The sequence below is a fragment of the Ceratotherium simum genome, chromosome 12, assembly GCF_057802395.1.
Source record: "Ceratotherium simum simum isolate JZ-2026a chromosome 12, ASM5780239v1, whole genome shotgun sequence".
Taxonomy (NCBI): domain Eukaryota; kingdom Metazoa; phylum Chordata; class Mammalia; order Perissodactyla; family Rhinocerotidae; genus Ceratotherium; species Ceratotherium simum.
In genome coordinates this window covers 38,599,094-38,624,150 of record NC_141911.1, presented here as the reverse complement: position 1 = coordinate 38,624,150, position 25,057 = coordinate 38,599,094, and the positions used below count along the sequence as shown (strand labels likewise).

General features: G+C 35.6%; 1 protein-coding gene across 2 annotated transcripts in view; it reads right to left on the bottom strand.

Annotated features, from left to right (window-relative positions):
- Nucleotides 1–25,057, bottom strand: part of TTC29 (tetratricopeptide repeat domain 29) — a 216,321-nt gene that overhangs the window by 49,466 nt on the left and 141,798 nt on the right. For both annotated transcript variants that reach the window (XM_087437240.1, XM_087437241.1), the window contains one exon: nt 21,286–21,514. In XM_087437240.1, coding sequence (XP_087293366.1) covers nt 21,286–21,514 — 229 coding nt within the window. The remainder of the gene's footprint in view (nt 1–21,285; nt 21,515–25,057) is intronic.

The following is a 25,057-nucleotide window of genomic DNA, read 5'->3' as shown; positions in this document are numbered from 1 at the left end:
AAAACTTCACACAAACCTTCTCTCTCTTGCTCAGCATCTTAGTCTGTTCATCTTGTTCTTTATTCTTTTATGAATGAAGACTTAGCCTCTATGTAAATCAACTTAGTCTCTCTCTCAGCCAATGAAAATATTTTTGCTTTGGGGTGGAGGAGGATGAGGAGGAGCAGGAGGAGGGAAATTGAGCAGGGATGGGGATGAAGGAAGCCTGTAAATGCTCATACACTAACACTTTTTGAGGCACCATGGGAAAATGTTTTATTGTAAAATATAAATCTAAAATAATCTGCTATCCTTAACATCACCTCACTAACAACTATTCTTGAGAAAGGCAGTCATTTAAAAGGTACACTAGTGGAAGAATGAACGCTTTCAACTGTTCATCATATTTTTGGTGTTTCTCAACAGGGAAAGGAGCTAAATCTCAGGGAAAGGTAGACCAATGACTGCTTAGTTTCTAAAATGGGAAAAGGTAGCCTCTTATTTTTAATATTATAGGAACATCTCTGATACATGTCTTCTATATTTGTGCTAAACAATACCATTTCTTGTAGGATATAGCATGACACATTTTTACAAATATTATCTTAATTATTCTTTCAAGATAGAAAGATAGGATCCACGGACTAATGAAAATTTAAGAGGGCAATTAACCTAGGACCCTACTCTCAAATGGTACTTCCAACTAGCCACCTAAGACTCATTTCTCTCTCTAACCTTTCTAAAGACTTGTGATTGAACAATTAGCTCAGTAGCTTGAATTAATTTTCACATCCAGTATCCCCTCATTTTTCCAACATCTTTTGAGAGGACAGATGGTAAACTTTTTAGGTAGCTTAAATTTACTCCACCAAGTAAACTTAAATATTTAAAAGTAGTAAAAATAGTAAGAATTTTTTTACTAAACTAAAAATATTTAAAAATAGTAAAATTGTTGCATGCAATACAGTAAAATGGAAAGAGCATGAGATGTGCTCCTTGAAGACATGCACTCAAGTTCTGACTCTGCCACTTACTCTGTTTAATCTTGGGTAGGACACTTCACCTTCTGTGAACCTGAGCTGCTTCATCTGTAAAATGGGGGATGAACTAAAAATCTGGGAATCTTTTACCTCACTAAAGTTCTACAAAAGAAAATTTCCCTGCATTCTTAAACAGACTAAAAATGAATATAATTGAATCTTTTCTTGGTGGCTGAGAGTCATCAATAGAAAAATTAATTATGTGATGTAGTAAAAGACCATTGAGTTTTTAAGGTCTTTCAGTTCTCACATAAAATGGCCTCAGACTGCTGGGTGCTTGTATGAATGGTTGTGTGTGTGTGTGTGTGTGTGTGTGTGTGTGTGTGTGTGAATCTTTTTATTTTCAGCTATTGTTTATTGATCTCGTCACTGTGTCTAGTTTATAACTTGCAGCCTTCTTTTAATACACTTATTGAGGGGTGAATTTACTCATCTACAAAGTAAGTTGGAATTGCCTCAAAGAGTAATAACAAAAAAAAATGTTTGGTTTGTTGAAGTCATCAAATTTTGACTGATGGATGCATGAGGTATTTCTACACTCTAATCAACAACAGAGGTCAAAATCAATCTCTGGTGCTGTAATTGTAAGTCCACTTTCTTCTGCTCCGCTGTCTGAGAAGATGGAGGACAGTTGTGAAAGTATCCTTTTGTTTATGACACCTACTTGAAGACAGTTATTAGGTTATTAGAGAAACTTCTTTTCTCGCAGTCTAAAGGAGTCTCAACCTTTACTCATGTCACATTTTCCAAATGATTAAACGTCTTCATTATAATTTTGTGAATTTCTTTCAATGCTTTCACATGACTCTTGAGCTGCTTGATTTCAAAACCAAAACTGTAGTCTAATAATAAAAGACTTGCCATTTCTATTAACGTTTCTGTCAATACATCTCAAAGTGATGTTAACACTTTTGATATTATTTCCATTTTACTAATGGTTAATCCAAAATAAGAGTTTAAGGTCACCAAATTAGTGGTACTGAGGAAACCATATCTTGTCTTATTAGAAATGGGTTATTAGAGATTTTATATATATGTTTGTTTATATACACACACATGCACACACACACTCCCAATTGAAATGGTAAACTTGGAAGATTTGGGACACCAGAAGAATTTTCCCATGAGTTACTTAAAAGACTTGATATCAGTAGTTTGAATTCTTTCTGAGAAATAAAATTGAGGAGTGGGACTGTGTTTTGGAATCAGGTCATAATTTTGAAGCAAGAAGACTCTTCCTCTTCTCCCAACAATCTTTGGAAGTCCCCCCTTACCCTACGGGTGTGTGTAAGGTGTAATGCAGGGGTGGTTGGTGTCTGTTCTTCTATAAAAGTCTAGCACTGCCAGGTGATACTTTGGGTAATCATCATAACTGTGTTTGAAATACATGCTTTAAAATAACATAGTTGAATCCACTTGTAAAGCTTAATCCAGTCTACTCACACTCAATACAAAGATAACTTGGATCTCATCTCATTTGTTTATGCTCTTTGGACCAGCATAATTTCCAGTAAATTCTCCCACTGAAGGTCCTACTCTGAAATCCCAAGGCAGTCTTGTATCACCACCTTCTGTATGATGAATTTAAACCTGTTTCTGAAATTCTATTTGTTCAAGTCTTTCCTAGTTATTTTGACATAGCATCGGGTAACAATCTATTTTTCTATTCCCTATTCCAATATCTGTAAGTACTTTGCTAATATTTTGATCACTGTCCCAGAAATAGTGCATAGGGATTGAAAGAAGTGACAGAATATCAGTTAGAAAATCTGTGTATAATTTGGAAGCTGATATTTGGGTTCAGGAAAAAAAAAAACCTTTATAAAAGTCACAGAACTGAAACAAGGAAAAATAACATTTTAGATATATTGTTTTCATGTAAATATTATTTAACATAGAATCTGTTTCTGAGAGCTACCAAACTCATCTATGAAGGGAGGATGGGAAATTGTTCAAAATAAAATGAAGATGATGATACATGAATATTATCTTATTGCATTAGGATAAATTTCCAGTAGTTTGAGTTGTTGAGATAAATTCCCATAAGCTTAAAAGTGGGACCAATGAAAGAATTCTATTAAAATCATGCTTGAACATAATGCAAGATACTTTTATGTATACTTATAATACTTCCTATATGTCAGCTTATAAATTGTGTGTGTATGTGTTTGTGTGTGTGTGTGTGTGTAGAAGGTTGAAATGGTGGTAGTGATAGTGAATCTATTAAGCCAAATATTTGAGTTGTTTCCCCAAAAGGGGAAAATTGATTGCACGATTGTTTGCTATTAAGGCTCAAATAAGTCTACCATGCTTAGGTTTTCTCTTATGTTTTTCAATTTTTGACAGCTGTCAGTTTACAGATATGATTACTTTATCTAAGCATCACAAACACTGCATTAGTATCTTCAGAAAATATACTGTGAAAGCTGCAGTTTCACGGTCCCAAATCAATTACTGCATTCTTAAACTTGCAGTGTATTCATTGGTGGGCACTGAGGCAGCCAGTGGGAGGGTATTGATTGGAGTATAATGTCATGTGTAGCAGGAGAGAAAGATGAAAAGTGTTTTCTGCTTAATGGGTTGGTATTAAGTAGGTGGGAATGGCTTCTAATTAGCCAACAATTGCTGTGTTTCCCAGTTTCCCTCCTTTCCCTCCTCCTGTCGGTCACCAGCTGCCAATCTGCCCCCATTTTTTTTTTATTTGGAGTTCATTGCTCACTGCAGTGAAAGCCTTTGTTTAAGAAAGAGGGCTCCCAGGGTCTCAGCTGCCTGGGTACAGCTTGCTGCCTACGATGAGTAGCAACTGTCAGTTTATTTTATCTCAACCTTTTCATCATTCTGCTGAAACTGATCGACTGAAACCACCTGAGAGACCTGAGGATTCCGTACCTACAAGTCATTAGCTAGGACTGCAGTCTCTCACCACACAGCAAGTCAACTGAACACTTCCCGAAATGCAGGCCACTTTAACCCCATGTTTCCCCAAGAACACATAAGAATTCTGTCCCTGTTTTGTTTTTGAAGCTGAGTCGATGGGAGATGACTCCTTTGACGTAAAGACATATAAGTCAGGATATTGCTTTGGCTAAGGGATGAGGATAGCATCCCTGTGACGGGCTTTCCTATGGTGATAACACTGATACGGGGCACATTGTTCCATCCACAGCAAAAGTGAATGTGAAAGTGGAAAACATTTTACAAAGCGACTTTATAACATCAGGTCTTAAGCCCCATTCTTTACAAACATCAAATGTTCCAGATTGAAGCCTGATTTTGCATAGGTGTGATCATAATCTAGCTGCTTAGGGGGTTTCCTGTTTCATTATAGAACCGAATAAAAAAGTTCCCATATGCTTTAATGACACTTTGAAAATCATTTTTAGAGAAACCATCTAACCTGTTGCATCCAGAATGCATCAAAATGGAGTGACATGATGAGAAAATTCCACTCGTGCTACAGTGGAGGATATTGTTCAGTGAAAATCAGTGACATGTGAACCTATTGAAAAATGATGTTGTCATATTCCACGTAGAATTGTGGAGAAGAGCATGCGTGTTTTTAACCACATTTCAACACGGGTAGGTAGGCTTCTTGGGGAAGTGAAATTTTAGAAACATTTAGAAGGAGAAAGGAAAGGTAACTGAGCAGAAAAAAAGATTATTATATCCGATAAATGATGTGAAGTAACAAATAAGAGTTGAGATTGGGGGGAAGAGTTCAAGGACTTTGACTTGGTTTTAAAATAGATATCTAAAAGAAGAGAAAGGAATAGATGTACTGATTTAAAGTGTTTTTTATATTTCATATGTGAATTTATAATATTGCTAAGAAATGTTATGTGAAGACCCACTAAATGGCTTTACATATATTGGTGAAATATCATGTATTCATGGGAAAAAGCTAACCTTGCATTATCAACTTAAAATATTAAAAAACTTAAGAGCAGTACACACACATAAGAATTACCTGGTGAGCTTGTTAAAGGCAGATTCTCAAGCCCCTTCACTGGAGATTCTGATTCAATAAGTCTGTGGTAAGGCCCTAGAATATGCATTTATAACAACCCCTCCCACCACCACCAATCAGGTAATTCTGATGCCAGTGGTCTTTGAGTTGCACTCTTGAGGAACTGCCTAAGGCTTGTTGTGAAGTTAATTTTCACAGGGTATCTTAAAATACTTGTATCATAATGGAAAATGAAACAGAATATCTTGAATCACCAATGAACGGTTCCAATTTCAATGTCATTTTTTCCACATAGGAATCTTCTACTTATAATTTCTTTAAAACCATTAAAAAATGAAATAGATGAGAAGAATTACAATAGAAAAATACCAGAGTGCTTCATGTGTGGTGAGTATTGTTTTGCCAAACTCTTGATTCAGTTATGTATTCTATGTCACAAGGTAAAATATATTTCTGACTGTAGGTTTTAGTCAAAAAGGCCACTGCTTTCTAACCTATTCTTCACACAGCAAAGTGATTTTTTTGAAAAGTCCATCAGAGTCCTATTCTCAGACCTCAATGGCAGTTTTCCATTATAATTGGAATAAAATCCAAAATCATCAGTATGGCCTGAAAGGCCTAAATTAACTGGCTGCCTCTAAAAGCTCAATTCTACCCTCTCTTCTCCGATTTGCTCCCGCCATATTGGTCTGCTTGCTGTTATTGGAACAAGCCTAGATTTACCTGGTTTTCTTTTCCCCTCCCTCCTAGGTATCCACACAGCTTGCTTCATCATTTCAATCAAGTTGCTCTGCAAACCATGCCTCTTTTGAGAGCCTTCTCTGAACCTTCTGTTTAAAATAGCCCTCCCCAAACCCACTATTTTCTATTCTCTTACCCTGCTTTATTTTTTCTTCATAGCGCTTAGCACTATTTCCAGTGGTTGCCTGCCAGCATCTAAATCTCTGTTTCCATGCTTAAGAAGTTCTCTACTGTATAAATTTAAGTGGAAAGCTGAGACTCGTTCTCACTCTAGGTGTTGAAAAGCCAGATACTCACTTTCCCAGCTTCCCTTGCAGCTGGGCAGAGTCATGTGAACCAGCCTCCACCAATCAGCTGCACACTCTCCAAACTTTGCGTCGGGAGCTGTGCCTTGTTAAGGAGGGCTGTGCAGAGTCCAACCTGGCAAGGCACGGTATCAAGCAGGATTCTACACTGTAAAGCCTCCTGTATAGTTCTCATGACAAGAAACTGATCTGCCAATGTGTATGCACTGGTTAATTTTTTTCCTGGATATTTTTTGCTGTTATATAAACATGGCTCGAGTATATGGAACCTGCAAGACTTGCCTTACACATTTTTATTTGTAGAACAGGTCGGTTAGTTCTTTTGTATCCCTGTTAACAAGTTTGTATAAATATTTACATAGATCTAAAAATAGTTATTGAATTATACTTGCAATTGGATCTATTTGTGCATATAGATTGTTGCATTTATAGGTATTTAAAATTTGCTTTAATTTTAGTATATGGCTTGATCTTTCTCTGTTTTCCTTCAGTTGATGTGCTCAAGAGAGTCAAGAAGAGATCCTGAAGAAAGAGCAATAGATTTATTTTGGTCTACCTATCTTTTACAAATTATATTTTTCTTGGCTTGTACTGAAAAAGCTGCCCAGTAGAAAGCTGAATTTTTTTTAAATAAGGAAAATTCCTATGTTAGATATAGAAAGTGACAGTATTATGCATAATTATCTATGCAATTACACTTGCACATGCTTGAAAATGAGACAGCAGAAACAACTGGAAAGGCCTCAGGGCATGGTCATCTATTTAAGCATCCACTTGAATTTTCAACATAATTAGTCATATAATTGTGTGCCTAAACTTAGTAGATTCGTGTAAGTAATTATAAATTATTAAAAAGCTGTGCATGTAATGTTTGCTCTCTATTTCCTGCCAATCAAATTATTAAGGAATATACTATACTTATGTTTCATCATATAATTCTTCAAATAAGATTAAAATGTAAAGCCCTGGATGAAGGTGAGTGAAAGAGTAAATCCATCCAGATGAGAGATAGTTAACATAGCTATTTGGACATCCATATTTTTAGGGAGTATTCTGTGATCAAATCACAATATCAGTCTGTTCATCTGTCCCTACTAAGATTTTTATGAAACAATATTGTTTCTTTTGCTTATGTTGTATTCAACACAATGTGTTTTTTATTTTTATTAATTTAGTTTTTATTTCAATTACTATCTAAAGGTTGGACATAATAGCTTTTTCTTGTGTCATTGATTTCCTCCTTTTTATAATCTTGTTAGTGGGTTGTGGTAAAAAACTTGGGCCAAATAAATCTGAACAATAAAAATATTAACCTCAAAATTTTATGATGGTTATTTTGACCCACATTCTCTTGGTTTTTCTCACTAATCCTCTTCCTGACTATTTATTTTGGAGCTCATTTCATACTTCATTTCATTTCATATTTCTCCATTGTTATTTTACTATCTGAGCTAAACATATGTGGAGACTGGAGGAAAATTATGCATCCATTCACAGGAGCTTACCTAATAAGCAAGACTAGAAGACCTTTGAAAGTGTTGAACTAAACTTTCTTTGATGAGAGTGCGAAACACACTTTATTAGCTGATGATACAATGAAATGCATAGTCTTAATTCAGAGAAATCAGACATTTCACTGAAGGCTAAAATTAATCAGTCTTTTTCTCATTTGGGGTGCCTGATTCCACATGAGAAGTCAATAAATGCAGTTCCTTAGAGGCAGAGCAACTTAAATAAGCTAACTTGAGTCTTCCCTATTGGTGTAACCAAGTCCAACTTTGTTTACCCTAGGGGCAGGATGAAAGAACATCTATTTGCTTAGATTTTTTGATTGAAGGTTAGAATGAAATGAAAGAAAGAAAAAAACCTTGACTACATTGTAGTATAAAAGGATTTGAGCATGGTGAATATTGGCCAGTGCTTTTAATGCTTATTTCATTGTGATAGTAGTTCAGAGGATTCAGAAAGTAAGTGTGTTTAGGTGCATTCATAGTGATTCAAGGATTCACTTCAGGAAATTCAAGACACTGGTCAGAAGGGACTGGCATTAAAATTAAGACATATACTAGCATTTCTTCTGATTAGACTCTTGTTCAATATTTCCCACAGTGAGCACATTGTACCCATTCCTGGGAGGCAGACATCACCCGTGAGAAGTGAAATATATATCCAGGGATTGTTATTCCAGTCAGTCATCATAATAAGGCATTATAAATAATTTCTAATTTCTAAAAGAATATTCATCATGAAAAGTATTTATTTTTCTATTAATTATACTCAAGAACCTAGATTATAAAAACGTTCACTCTTGTCTGGGAGTTAAAAATACAAGGAAGACAGAATAAAAGAATTTAAAGAAAATTAAATTCTGGGACCATGGATATCATTTTTGATTGATATTGTGGTTAAAAAAATCAAAATTCATGATAATGAAAATACCAAGGTGGAAGGTCATTAGAAAAAAAAACTCCCACACAACATACTGAATCAGGGAAACTTTGGAAAGAATTAGAAGCCAACAAAATTTGTGCCTTCAATATGTTCATGTTTTAAATAATGACACTTCCTTTTTCAGAAGAAATCGCATGGATTAAGAATCACTAAAATTGTCCTAATAGAGCCTTACCAAAGAAGGATTAAATACACATAGCAGAGGATCTTTTTGCCCCAAATTCTAGCAATGTTAGAAAATGTTTAGCTAAATTGGCACAGTATTTAGAATCCATGACCGCAAGTAAAAGGACTTAGCTAAAAGTGGGGTAAGACCCCCTCACTGGGAATGAGATTAATACAAAATGGGTGACAACAGAGTTCCCCCAGAACTTCAAACCCTAGCCTCCTACTGGTACAGCTCCCGCACGTACTCTGGTTTTGCTGTGGTTTAACCAGCCACAAACTTTTCATAAGCTTTTCAAACTAGCAATTAAAGACAAAATTGAACTAAAATCAGATTAGAGAGACCCAGCTGCAATTTTCTTGGAGGTGGTAAGTTCAGTGTGTACTGGAAAGTGAAAAATGGTAACACCATCAGCTACCAAGAACTGTGAGCAGAATCTAAAGGAAGTATAGTTTTTGTTTGAGCAATCAAGAATTCTCTTTTATTGAACTAAGGCAGCAGACAGAGAAGGAGAATCTCAGAGGGGGAAAAAAAGAAAAAGAAAAAAAAAAAGATCTTTCAACCTGAGGGATCTAGAGCTACATTATTATTTCCCAATGAACTGAGCATTAGTTTTCTGAAGAAATACTTGATTCCTAAGGAAGCAAACTTGTCACTTGTATTTTAGAAATATATGAAGATGGGTGAGCTATATTTGAATGAGGAAATTTGAAATTCAGGCTCACATTCTGCTGTCTTTCTTATTTAAAAATTTGGCTACAATTATGTATTGATTTGTCTTTTACAGTTGTGTTTCATTTTTGGAATTATTTTATTTTCTTATCAGTTGCAGAAACCATTGAATTCTCTAAGCTCCTTCTTGAACTTTATTAGAAGTATACTTTGATAATTCCTCATGATTTAAATGAGATTAGCAGAAAATATGCATATCTTAAGCTTTCTAACAGTGGCACAGAGTATATAAAGAATATATTTTAATGTTTCTTCTCCCATTTGTCTTATCAAACTTTTTTTCTGTGTCTAGAAATGGAAGTAAAAAACACAGGATTTTAAGGATCTCTGCCTCTAAAAAAAATCCAGGGAGACCCACAACCTATAAACACACAATTTATAAATTGTCATACAGAGAAATGGCTATTCCAATTCGCCCTCTGGAGCTCCCACCGCTGCTATCCAGGGAGCCATCATGAAAAATCTTGAAGCTTGTGGAGTCAGGGCAGCCTAAGTTAAGCTGTGGTAAAAACCTCAGTGGTTCATCACAATAAAGGATTATTCTGTGTTCACACAAAGTCTGCTGCAGATATGAATGGTTTTCTAGGACAAATGTTCTACATGTGGAGATTTAGCGATCCAGGCTGCCTTGATCTTGGGGCTTCATAATTTTTGATAAGGCTTCCTAGGTGATCACTGCAGCAGGGAAAGAATCATCTGCAGGATCTCAGATAGGCTCTTCTCTGCTTAAGCCCAAAAGTAACTTTTGCCCATTGGCCGGGACTAGTCACAGAGCTATGCCTAGTTGCCAGCTGCTGAGAAGTACAGTCTTCCATGTGCCCAGAAGAGTCAAGAACCAGATACTGGTAAGCACTTGTAATTTCTACTCCCTTAAACAATGGTTACTGAACCCTCTAAAAATTATATGCTATAATCGTAGGTTTTTCTGTAGAGAGGAGAGAGACCTTAGGTTTCATCAGATTCTTTAAGGAGAGAGTGATCTGTCATCTAAAAATTCTAATAAGCTTTTTTTTTTTTTTTACAAAAAAACAGGTATAGATGGGGCTGGCCCAGTGGTGTAGTGGTTAAGTCCAGCACACTCCACTTGAGCTGCCCAGGTTCGCAGCTTTGGATTCTGGGCACAGGCCTACACCACTCATCAAGCCATGCTGTGGTGGCAACCTACAGACAAAATAGAGGAAGACTGACAGAGATGTTAGCTCGGGGCCAATCTTCCTCAAGCAAAAAGAGGAAGATAGGCAAGAGATATTAGCTCAGGGCCAATCTCGCTTGCAAAAAAAAAAAGTATAGATTTATACTGAAGGAAGGAAAACTTTGACATTCAGGAGTAGCTTAGAGAAGCTGAATTTTAGGGTAGATTCCATGTTTTGTTGAAGTTTTTTCAGACTTTAGAAGACTGGTCCATGTGTTGGCCTCATTATTCATAATTATCCTGAGCCACACTGCCTGAATGATTTCAATTACACTATATTAGAATTGTCCCAACTACTGGCAATAGGTAATCTTCCAACACTTAAAAAATCCTAATTGCTCTGACTAGGTTAAAGCACTTTCAGCAGTCAGTCATAGTATGGTGTGAATCAGTTCAATCAGATTGATTTCTTCCTAACAATGCTCATAACTTCGACACTCTGAAGGAATAAATGTCTTAGTTAGGAAAGGAGTTAAGTTGGGAGGAGGGGTAAGTAAATTTAGAACATGGGGCATTTTTAAGATCTGGAGAGAATGTCAGATTCTGAGATACTGCCTAATGCTTGAAAAACGAACTTAATAAAAAGTAGGTTATTTCACAAATAGTCCACAGTCTAGGTCATCCCTGAGCACTGTTATGTGCCAGGCATTGTGCTAGCTGCTGGGGCTACAATAGCAACCACAGTTGCTACCCTGTGCTATGATATTGGGTCAGCACTACTTGACATTTTATTGTTAGAGTGCTTTTAGCTACAAGTAACATAAAACCCAGGTAAAAGTGGCTTAAGAATAGGAAAATTTATCTCACATTAAAAAAAAGTGGTGGTGGTGGGCCGGCCCCGTGGCTTGGTGGTTAGGTGAGCGCGCTCCGCTGCTGGCGACCCGGGTTCGGATCCCGGGCTCGCACCGACGCGCTGCTTCTCCGGCCATGCTGAGGCCGCGTCCCACATACAGCAACTAGAAGGATGTGCAGCTACGACATACAACTATCTACTGGGGCTTTGGGGGAAAAAAATAAATAAATAAAATCTTTAAAAAAAAAAAAAAAAAAGTGGTGGTGGCAATTACAGAGTTAGTTTATCTAGCATGCAAGGATGTCATTAAGAATTCTAGATTCTTTCTATACTTTCTTGCTGCCATCCTCATCATTTTGATAGCTTAGTAGCAAGTTGGCCACAGCAGCTCCAGACATCACATATTCACACATCAACATTTAAGGTCAGGAAAAAGGGAATCTCCTTGTCTTGCGCCCCTTTTTAAGAAGGAAGAAAATCTTCCTAGGAATTCCTCAGAAGCTTTTCTTCTCTTACATCATTAATTACATCTGTGTCACATATCCTCCCTAAAGCTCTCACTTGGCAAGTATAATGAGGTCATAGTGAATAGCTTATATTAGTAAATACTCAACCGTTGGGGATGGAGAAGGGCATAACTTCCTCCCAAGGACATGGCAACTTGAGGAGAGAGAACAATCAGGATTCTGTTAGCAGGAAAGAAGTTGGGCAATAACCATCGGGTAGGCAACCAACAGGGTCTTCCACACAGATGCATTATGTGATTGGAATCTCAAGGCAACCTTGTGGGGTAGGAACTGTCATCTCCCTTTATAGATGAGGTAACAGAGGTAAAGTCATCTAGGTCTACCAGCTATGAAGTGAAGGAGCTGAGATTCAAACAAAGAGATTGTCTGACTTCAAAGCCTAAATTCCTCACTGCATAGTATCTGGTGAATTTGGTCAAAGAAGACCACCCATCACTGAAAAACGCCTTTTCCAAATTCACAGCTTTGTCTCTAATGAATCTGCCTTAATTCTGTACTTTAGTCTGTTTGTCCAAAGAGCCTTAAAGGTGATGGGTTGTAATTAGTATTTTGGTGGTGAACATGATGTAATCTATGCAGAAATAGAAGTACAATGATGTACACCTGAAATTTTTACAATGTTATAAACCAATGTTACTGCAATAAACAAAAAATTAAAAAAAAAAACAAAAAACAAAAAACAAAAAACAAAAAAAAAAAAAAAAGAAGTGTTATTGTAGAGTATGACTAAGGAACTTTGAAGTAATTGTGTTCAAGATTATGTAATGATTCCTCTCTTAAATCTTTACTTTTTCCCTCCTTTGCTATATGTCTATAGACTTGTAATATTATGGCAAAAACAATGAAAGGAGTTATTATATGGGGTTTAGTGCAAATCATATTGAGGATATGACGCTTTTAAAACCCATAGTAATTCTTGCAGTTTTAAAGATTTCCTTAAATTCAATTAGAGTAAAATGAAATTTAAAAGCATAAGAATTCTCTCAGAAACCTAAGATTCATAGATTTAAAGAACAAAAAGAAATTCAAAGATCATATGGTTTAATCACCTCCCCATACGGCAATTTTACAAACGAGGAAACTTATTCAACACTGAAAACCTGGTTCACAAGGATGCGGGGAATGAAAGACTTAGTATATCAAATAATTATCTATTTGATATCCTACGTCACACATACAACAGTCTCACAATAATAAAACCAACATCAATACCAATCATATGACTACTGAAAACAGTTAAAGTGAGGGGTGTAGACTTTTTAGGATATAGCCAACTAGAGACATACAGTCAAGTTTCTTTGTTTTAAAGACACTTGGAATATTTCCTTTCTGTGTGATTATATCACCAACTGGATACATATTTAGGATCATTCACTTTATTTTACTTTAGACCTTTAGAGACTGCTTTTTCAAAATTTACTTTTGTTAGGGCTCCTTGGAGAAATGGCTGATTCCAGATCTGAAGTCAAAGATGTATATGATGAGCTTGAAACAATTTCACATACCTGATAGCAAGGAAGCCATCAAAACCCACAAAGCCTGCACCAGAGGCTGTTTGCGGGAGGCTGTGATGATTTGGGGCCAAAAGATACCCAGGATAAAAATAGAGCATTCAGCCTAAACCAGATCGTTTTTTCAATCTGAGAAAAGACAAGATGGAAATCAAAATAAATCCCCTTTAAAATAAATCTCACTAGGCAATGAGAACATGGCTGCAAAAACAGGGGGTTCCCAAAGAAGAGATTGATGGGGTGAACTCTACGAAATTCAGTCCAAATATCAAGCTATGGTGGTCCCCGAGTAGGCAGTTGTCTGCCTGGTTGAAACAGAAAGTGCCTTTATAGAACCAGATTTCTCCATTTATTTATATTTAAATCCACCTTTGTTACAAACTCCACAATACTTTGCTATTATTTCTGCTTTCAACAGCCTATTTCTTAAAGCAATTTTAAAAGGAAAAATTATTTTATTTTTACTGACATATTTCTCATTTCCACGTTCTTCATTCCTTAATGTAGATTCAGATTTCTATCTAGATTCATTTTTCTTTCTGCCTGGAGGAGTTTCTTTAACATTTCTTGTACTGATGTGTTAGTGATGAATTCTCTCAGCTTTTGTTTGCCTGGAAAAAATCTTTATTTTACCTACGTTCTTGAAAGATTTTTTCACTGGGTATAGAATGCTAGGTTTGATTTTTTTTCTTTTAGTACTTTACATAAGTTGTTTCTTCTCTTTTGATTTATATTGTTTCCAGTGAGATTTCTGCCCCTATTATCTTTGTTCCTCTGTATGTAATGTATCTGTCCTCTCCTCCCTCTCCCCAACCTTAGATCCTTTTAAGATTTTTCTCTTTATCACTGGTTTTAGGCACTGTGATTATGATGTGCCTTGGTTTAATTTTTCTTTATGTTTCGTTTGCTTAGGGTTCATTGAGCTTCTTGGATCTGTGGGTTTATAGTATTCATCAAATTCAGAAAAAAATCAGCCATTTATTATTTCAAAAAAAATTTTTTTCTGTTCCCTTCTCTTTTCCTTTCCTCTGGGGTGTCCAAATTACTCACATATTAGGCTTCTTGAAGATGACTCACAGTTATCTGACATGCTCTAGTCATTTCCTTTCAGTATTTTTTCTCTGTATTTCATTTTGGATAGTTTCTATTGCTATGTCTTCAAGTTCATTGATCTTTTCCTCTGCATTATCTAATCTGCTGCTAATCCCAACCAGTTTCTTTTTCATCTTGGACATTTTATTTCTTACTTCTAGTTGGCTATTTTTAATATCTTCACTGACTCTACTCTAGAAGTTTAATTTTTCCACTACTTCCTTGCACATACGGAATATAGACATTTTTTGGGTTTTTTTGTTTTTTTTTTTTTGTTTTTTTTTGGTGAGGAAGATTGGCCCTGAGCTAACATCTGTGCCAGTCTTCCTCTACTTTTGTATGTGGGATGCCGCCACAGCGTGGCTTGATGAGCAGTATGTAGGTCTGCACCTGGGATCCAAATCTGTGAACCCCGGGCTGCCAAAGCAGAGCATGCAAACTTAACCACTACGCCACTGGGCCAGCCCACAGAATATAGTTTTAATAACCTTTTTATGTCCTGGTCTGCTAATTCTATTATCTGTGTCATTTCTGGGTCAATCTCTATTTATATATTTTCTCCTCTCTATGAATCATATCTTTCTGCCTCTTGGCATGTCTATATAACTTTGATAGGATGCCAGATATTGTGAATTTTACCTTGTTGGGTGCTAAATATTTTTTATTCCTATAAATATTATCGAATTTTGTTCTATGATTCAGTTAAGTTACCTAGAAACAGTCTGATCTTCTTGTTCCTAGTTTTTATGCTTTGTTAGGTGGACCAAAGTAGCCTTTCAACTAGAGCTAATCTGTCACTACTATTGAAGTAATGCCCTTATGAGTCCTCCACCTCATGTCCCATGTCTTATGTGGTTTTCCCATTCTGGCTGGTGAGAGCACAAACTATTCCCAGGTCTCTCTGAGCTTAAGTGATTGTTCTGCCTGGTCCTTTTGGGTGTTTCTTTCCCTAGCCTTTGGTATCTTCTTTACAGGCACATACTGATCAGTATGCAGCTGAAGACTCTGCAGGTCTCTGCAGCTCTCTCCCTATGCAGCTCTTTCCTTTCCAGTACTCTTTGCTGTGACCTCTCGCCACCTTGGTTCCCTGGACTCCCAATTCAGTCTTCTCAACTCACTGAGTCTGTTGGGCTCTGCCTTGGTTCCCCATCCCTGTGGTAGGGCCTGCCAACTTTCTCCAGGCTATACACTAGAAAAAACATGCAGCTCAGCTCATTTGTTTCCCTTTTCTCAGGGATCACTGTCTTGCACTGCCTGTTGTCCAATTTCTGCAAATATTTGTCTGATATATTTTGTTTGTTTCTTTAGTTGTTTAAGAAAGGAGGGTAAATCTTTTCCCTATTACTCCATCTTGGCCAGAAGTCATGTCCCACCTGTTTCTTTTCACTGTGAATATTTTTATTCAGACTTTAATTTAAAATGTAATCTTTTTAGGGGCTGGCCCCATGGCATAGTGATTAAGTCTGGCATGCTCCACTTCAGTGGCCTGGGTTCACGGGTTCTGATCCTGGGCGCAGACCTACACCACTTGTCAAGTCATGCTGTGGCAGTGACCCACATATAAAATAGAGGAAGATCTACACAGGTGTTAGCTAAGAGTGAATCTTCCTCACCACACACACACACAAATGTAATCTTTTCAAATGTTAAACATGGCTTTTACTAACTATGAAGTTACATGTAAGAAAGTACAACACTTGTAAAGAATCCTGAACTAGAATTCTAGAGAACTAGATTATAGATCCATTTTGTCTTTCAGATCATTGCATGCCTGCATTTCTCTGGACCTGAGAACATTTGAAAATAAATGTAGATCAAGCAATTTCTTTGGTACCACACAACTCAATCATTTCATGATTCTATAAAACTCAAAAAAGTTCAAGATGATTTTAACTCATTTCCAGAAGATAGAAACAGGCTGTAGGAGTGGTATCAGATTTAGGAGGGCAGAGACAGCCACAAACTAAAGTGCAGGAAGAAGAGATAATGGTGAGTAGAGAACCAGGAAAATTCAAAAATTAGAGGTCCCAGGAACAGTGGGGAAAGGGTAGGAGTTGAGGAAATGCTGAGGGGAAGTATGACATAGGGTTGAAAATAGGAGGATAAATTGAAAGTCTGAGGGTGACATAGTTCACTAGGTTTAGCAACCTCAACAGTGTCAACCAGGGAAAAGTAAAATTTCATATGACACCAGATCTCTAGAAACTCCTTTATTATAAATTCTAGCAGAAGGGTCAAATATTTACACCTGGTATTTGTATAGCTGTTTGATATATTATAATATTAATAATAAAAATAATACTAATAATAAAAATTAGAAAATTCCCTTTTGTGGAAACCCACAAAACCAGTGTTTAGGGGGGACAAACAACAAATAAAATGCTCACAAAATCTAGATTGCACTCTTAAGAGCTATAAAATACCATATTTATTTAGAAGATGCTTTTACTGAGGAATTGTGGTCACTTCCAGGGGAATCTTATCAATGATCTATTTCAAACCTCAGATAACAGGCTAAAGAGACTTGAAGTGAAATCTTTTGCCAAATGTCACAAAGCTAATTAATGTTCAATATGGTATTAGAACCCAGGTCATTGACTCTTAACGGCCTGTCTCAATAACACCAAGCTGCCAGTAGGGTGAGCTTTGATTCAGTCATATTTTTCACCAAAATCTTCTTTTTATTTGTCATGTTTTTGAACACTTCATTAGAAACAGAGGTTTGCTCTGTGATGACAGGATGATATAAAATCTGCTTGCTGACTTTTTGGTGAATTTATTAACATTCTCCTCATTGTTAGGGTTATTTAACAAACAGAAGTAGATGATCAAAGTATAATAGAACATGAGACTCAATCGTGAATGTGGCTTTTTCACATTCTTTAAGAAGGTTGAGTTCATGAATAAAAAATACAAGCAAATAATAGGGTAGGAAAACATGGCTCAACATTAAACCAAGGACTCAACATTAAGCCAACATAAACCAAGGGCTGAGAGACAAATTCATGATCTTGATTGCTTTTCTTTAAGCATATTAAATGATTCATAAAACTAGGGTGATATTTTTGGCACTCAACGAAACCTTTACACGCCATTTTGTAGAAAACAGTGTCTTTAAGTACTGACTAGCCATTGTATTCTTCCATTTCTATACTCAGGACTTGCATCCTATTTCTCTGATATAATTTACATTTGGCTACTACACGAATATGCATTAAAATTGTGATACTGATTTTATCAGTGAAGTGGTTAGAATGTTGGCATTTAATGGCTATAATTACATTTCTAGGTTAACAGTACTATTCAGTTGAATAAGGAAAGATTTTGCTTCTGTGTTACTGTTCCACATCTGGGTTTGTAATCTCCAAAAGGCAAGATAAACTAGCTTTTCATTCAAAAAAACAAATTTCATAATTGTAGAGATAATGGTTCTAGTAAGTAAAATAAACTATATTCTGGAGAAATCAGCAGAAACTCATAGGTCTTTAAGCCTTCCAGAGCCAGCCAATTTCTGCTGCTTTAGGCTTGAATAATTTTATCGAACTGCAATAAATTTGAATTCCCCTCTAAATTCTTAAATTTGGGAGGAGAATCTATTCTTATTTTGCTATTGGAAAGGAAAGGAGGAATATGAAATCATTCCAACCATATCTAAGAGTATTAGAATAGTATGAAGATTCCTCGATTTGCTGTGTTCCCTCTGAAAGGTACAAAGATGAGAGATGATGGCAGGTGAATCAGTGTTCTATTTTATCTAGAGACCTGAGTGCTCTCACTGCTCTATTCCCTTAGGGGGTCATGTTCCTCTGCTTAAAAGAATATTGCCAGCTCTGTGAGCTAATGATTTGTTTGGAGGATGTAAGTCTCAGAGGTGAAGATAACTGCACAGCTTTTATAAGGTACCTTACAAATCTTTTGATCTGCTTTTTTCTGAATACATGGGACCCCTCAATAGCAAGATTAAAGATGCCTCTTAGAGAAGAAAGGCAAAATTTGAAAGCCTAAAAGCTCCTCAGATTTCCAAATAATATTTCTGTATTTCTTCATGTTGTCAACATCGTACTTGGCGTTATCCTGCATTCATGTGATAATTGGATGGGAATCAAAATATAGTATTGGATCATTAGGGTTTTTTCCTATTTTCCAAGGAGGTGGGGAACTATGAATCTTGTTTTCAAAAGTGGTTAGTGCAAACTAGTTTATGGCTACGACTTACATATTCATTTTGACTTCTATTTAATTTGACAAACATTTACTCGGTACCTACTAGATGTCAGATATTGTGCCTTCTTTTGTAGGGAATACCAAGAATCAGGACCTGGTTTCAGGGACTCTATTCTCATCAAGCAGATAAGCCACTTACGGAAATGGCCATGACAGGATGCAGCATATGAGAAATGAATGCTTGGAGAGAAATGAATGACATTCAGTGCGAGAGCAGAGAGAAGAGACAGTATGCAAGAAAGAGGGGCATCAGGGAAGATTTTAGCATTTGAGAAGGAGCTTGCAAGATGAGTGAGATTCCCTGGATGGGGACTGAAGCCAGAAGTAAGGTGATAATAACGTATGTTGTGTGTGTGTGTGTGCGCGTGTGTGTGTGGTGGGGGGAGGCAAGAGAGGTGGTTAAAAAAGATTGAGAAGCTTGTACTTAACTTGTAGCCAGTAGGGAGCCAATGCAGATTTTTAAGCAGAGCAAAGATAGAATAGTAAGAGTTGTGGTTTAAGAAATATTTTTGAAGCATTTTAAAGCAGATCTTAGTGTATTTTGAGATAAAAATATGTCTATAAACAAGCAATTGTGTTTGATAATGTCCTATAGCTTTTATTTCCAGATAGAACAACTACCACTAAAAATGTTAAACAAGCCAATAGGTTAGAGAATTAGCTTCTCATTTATATTTGAATCTGAAAAATTATTTTTCACTGTTATAATGGTGTAGCTCATCCATGTATAGATTTCTAATCTCAGTCAAATGAATCAGTAAGGGGCGTACTTTTATAGCATTGTGGAGAATTTAATCTTTTCCACCATATGAATAGCTGAGTTTTTCGTGTCTGAATAATATTTTGGAATGCTTTTTTTTTGTTCTGTTCTTAAGTCCTTTAGAACACAACACACCCTTACAAAAAAATGGAGAGAGAAAATGTGAAAAAAATAGAAAAATAAATACCTTTTTTATTAGAGTAAACAAAAGTAAAGGAGATTTTTTAAAAGCCAAAAACAGGATTACAGCAAATAGACACATGGCTCTGATCAGAAGCTACTTTTGAGGAGTACTTTTTTCATGATTATCATTGTGAAGGTTAGAGTCTATGCAAGATAAATCTGAAAACCTGAGTAGCTCAACTTGTTTTCTACCAAATAATCTAATAGATGGATCATATTTCCTCTGCTTCATCCCCTGGGCAGGAAAAGTGAGAGCCTAAAGAGAAGATAACTCAAAACTACAGAACAAACTCCCAAATATATGACAAGACAACATCCTGCAGTAAGCAAAATGTTACCTAAAAGTGGTTAGTTAATAACTCACTATAAATATTTGGGGGCATCTGAGCACTTTGAAACTCAACGAGTGATCTGTTTTTGAAGTTTTCATCTTGTTTCCTCTTACTGTGCATATATTTGGACTGAGACCTTTGCTTACTTTATCACTAGAGGACAGACGGTGGTAAGTGGTATTATATTGATGTAAAAGAGTCAATAAAATTCCTTTGTGGCAAATCTACTATTTATTCTATGGAGGAAATGAATACCAAAACAGATTATTGTTTCATCTAAAACACCTAAGAAAAAGAGAGTTCCAAATAGGAGATGCTTCCGCACATCACAAAATTTTGACTTTTGATTCCATTAGAGTTATCCCAAAATACTTAAAATATTTTTCTCTTAAAAGTTTGATTTGAAAACAAATAATTATGTAATCCAAAGGTCTTTCATAGGCAGTACCGTTAAAAAAATTTTTTTCAAATATCCTGAAGTTCTTAACTGGGGACTAGAGCCTAGTCAAGTTGACACATAAAACTGACCCTCACATCCCCTGCAGTTATTTGTTTTTAACTATTTTGACTAATTATCACAAGAAAAGTATATAGGAAAAAAGTTGAATTAAGAGAAATAACTATCAAATATTTTCTAAATTAATATTCCAACTTGAATTGATCAAAGATAGGAAAATGTACCACTATCAGAAAAGTACAGGTGTAATACTAATTAGTATCTATAAACACTTGCTCCTGTCAATCAGGTACAACACTGACCAGATATTTTTTAAAAACATAAACTCATTTCACATTTCTTACAATTGACCAGTACACATGGTTGAATATTTAAGAAAAGTGAAAAAAAAAGCATGAGCATGATGATTTATCAAGCTGAACAAATCATTACCGCTTTTTTTTTTTTTTTGCTGAGGAAGATTCGCCCTGAGCTAACATCTGTGCCAATCTTCCTCTATTTTGTATGTGGGTTACCACCACAGCACGGCTGATGTATGGTGTAGGTCTGCGCCTGGGAACCAAACTCACGAACCCAGGCCACCACTGAATTGGAGCATGCCAAACTTAACCACTACACCACAGGGCCAGCCTCATTACCACTATTTTATGCTTTCCTTAAGCATCAAAGGTACATATAGCATGAAAGTACTCCAACATTCACATAGCAATGCATAAATAAAATTACCACTAACATTAAAATCACCAATGGCTGAATAAACTTTTACAATGAAAATGACATAGGCACTAAGAATGATACAGAGTCTAAAGTGTTTTCAAAAACCAACGCCTTACCAGTGATTGGATCAGGGGCAATGTTGCTTCTACTCTCCTTCCATGACAGCAGGTAGTCAAGGCTGGTGAGATCTGCACACTCTATATAATTCTTCACCGACTGCATCATCTGATGAGCTCTCGCTATTCCGTAATGAACTTTGGTCTCATCCATCAGGGGCATGTTTGTGAGCTCTGCTGTTGTGTCAAAAGCTTGCTGGAAGCATTCAGAAGCTTTGTTGTAGTATCCCTAAAGATGTAAGAGAAATCATTTTTTGCTTAATTTTTATTTTACCATTCTGCATATCTGCCCACTTTGGCACGTGCCTCACTGATCTTTCAACAGCTAGAGCAGTTCATCTTCAAGAAGAAAGACATGGCCAGCAGGGTCTCTATTAGAATAAGGTTCTTCTTATAAGTGATTACTAACTATGCAATATCTTGAAGTTAATTGACTAAGAAAGCTGTATCTACCAGGTTGAACTGTATGAAACTTAAGTTTTTTGGATTAAAAAAATGGTCAAATATAAGCATCTTCATATGGTTCACCCTAATATATGGTAGCAAATAGAAGTTTGAGAAAGAGGGAACCAATTCACATTGATTTGGATGGAATTTTCTTACTCATAGCATTGAATTTACCTAAAGAAATTTTTTTAACCAGCTTTTTTTTTCAGTCACAGCCAGACATCATTTTCAGCCAACTGGTTTAATTAATGGCCAGTGAAAATAGATGTATATATCTGCCGATTCCGTTATTACTCACGTTCTCCCACGTGCACATGCCATTCTTGACTGAGAATGTGGAGGCATCCAAGACTTCTAAAAAATATCTTGATAGCACTAGCATAACTCAAATGATTATTTAAATGTCTATCTCTTCTCCTAGTCCTTTGCAACATTTTAAGTCGCAAAAATTCCAGGTTTTTTCTTCTTTTGTCATCCTCACCTCTCCTTCCAAAAGCTATTGTCCATAAATAAACAATGTTTACCTAACTCTTATGAAGTGTCAGGGTCAGTGCTAAGTACTTCAGATGTATTATATCATTAGCCTTCAGAGGTCACCCGATGAGGAAATATTATCCTTATTTTACAAATAGTGAATTTGACCCACAATGCTGAGACTATCTTCTGCCAGCCCCCGGGTCTTCTAAAAATCCTCATTAAAAACTCCTCCCTCAAAGGAGGGTATTATTTTTAGGATTGAGCTATACTAGTAAAGACTCTAGGCAACAAAATTTCCTTTCTTCATTGACTTAGAACCCTTTGGGCTCCATCTTCTCTCTTCTCCTCTCCTTCCCTCTCCTCCCCCCTTGCCTCTCCTCTCCTTTCTCTCTTTCTCTCTCTCATACACACAAAAACATGCATGCACACTCTTGTCAAAAGAAACTCTTACAAGAGAGAATGTTCTACTATGAGTTTTCAAGTCATTTTCTCACAACATTTTATGAAGGAACTGGAAATAAAAAACACCACAGAAACAGCTTGATACCATATGCTAGTATAGGTAAAATGCGCACTCAAGTCCACGCACCTATGTATAATCATGGATTTCAGAGAGCAAACTGATTGAATAAAGAAGTTGCTAGCGAGGTGAGGAGGGGGAGAAATAGGGCTTATGTGACAGTTATGTTATATACATGAGCAGCACATAGAACACTATGTTATATGCCCACAAGGACAGTTTAAGCAAAGCATTTATTAGAATGGTTCACTCCAATTTTTAAACAGACTACCTCTATATTATACCAACAGTATAGAATTTTGGAAATGATAATTATGTGATGTGATAGAGGTGCCAACTATCACTACAATAACAATCATATTACAATATATAAAAGTATCAAATCAACATGTTTTACACTTTAAATTTATACATTTTTATGTCAAATATATTTCAATAAAAATAAAAAATTAAAAAAAAATATACCAACAGTAATTTTTGTTGAGTTGAACTATTTCTTCTCTTGTTTCAAAGTATAAAACATAGAAGTTGTATGAGAATAAGATTACTTAGTTAGGAAAAAAGAAAACTGTATCAAAGATATTTGTATGCCAATTAACTAAATTGTACAATTGAGAAACAACATGAATATTGAAGATGAAATTAAACTAGTTAAAATTATAGATTGTCCTGCTAGACATCAAAGATATAGAACAAAATAAATGAAAATATATGGCTAGACCAAACATTTCTATTTTTAAGAACAGAGAAGTATAAATATCTAATTATTGTTCAGTTATAATTCTGAGCTTTACGCTATTTATTGTTTTAGGTGAGTCTCAATTAGGAAAATCAGGGACCATAACTAATGGACATATATTTGAATTTCCAGAATTATTTGTATACATTATGTTAGAATGAACTCACTCATTTGTCCATTCATTCATTGAGCAATTACTATGTGCCAGGCCCATGCCAGGCAGTGGAGATTCAAGAGTGAACAGAATTTTTGGTCAAGTAGGCAAGCCTACTGCTAGTGGAAGTCTTCGTATGCCTAAAACTTTCATTAGATATTATTTAACAAGTGTTTCTTTTCCCCTAAAACAGGAGCATTATAATTAGGTAATTATTCTTCCCTCAAATTATGCCTAGTATTCAATCGTTAGACATACCCTCAACCCTCAACTTATATCAACCTAAATTTCTCTAGTTTAAAACACTATTAAGGAAATACAACATTAATTCTTCTCAGATGCAAGAAGTTTTATACATACCGTTTAGGAATGAGATTTCATTAATGTTCATTGTATTCCAGATTTTTAATTCTTAAAGAGTTTAATATCTGAATTAAATCTCTTCTCCAAAGGTTCTGTCCAACCTTCCACAATTCCTTTCTGCTATCAGTTTAATCCCTATCCTATTATAAAATTCAGAAGATTCCAATAATTAATCCTGGCAATCTTAAATATATGAGTTTGAAAATATACAAGTGAATTTACACACTTCACTTAATTTATGCAATTAAATACATCTTATTGGAAAACATGACTTTGTTTAATGTTGTCAACATCACTGATAAGCAGTTAGTGGACAATTTCAGGACAGGATCTTGATGACATCATAGATCTTGAAACAAAGTTTGCATTATTACACTATAACATAGAATTTTCATGTGTTATTCTGATTCTTACCAGATACTTCTTAGTGTCTAAAATGTCACTCTATCCAATGAGAAGTTCAAAATAAATGGGCATTTTCTCAAGGAAGAATCATTTCTTACACATTTTCCCTACTATTTTAGTGTTGGAACTATCATTATTTTAACTATGCGATTATTCTCTGATCTTATTAGAGAATGAGACATTTCATAAAGGGGCTATACCTAGTCATTTTCCCCAAAACATTCTCATTTGACCCCTTTACATTAATTATATATTTTCAATTAAAAGTCCATCAAAAGCTCATGTCAGGAAGGTGGGATGGGTGGCCCATCTTCCATGATTATATTCTAAAAGGTAAACTAATTAGGATAAACGATATTTTTAGGATGTGTTAACTTTAATTATAACAACACTATAATAATTAGAGAAAACAGTAACTCCATTATTTTTCCAAACATAGTTTTGTGTTGTTATTGTGGTCTTATAATAATATTTCTTAGAAATTATTGTTAAGAATACAATTAGAATACATTGCATGAATAATATGAAGCCAGAAAAGGTATCATGAGGGCAGCTTATAAAAGGCCTCAAAAGGTAGACTGACAAGTATCAGCATTATTAGATTTGCTTTTAAAGATTCAGTATAAGTTTTCAAAATGCTAAAATATTGGACAAAGTGAAATAGAAG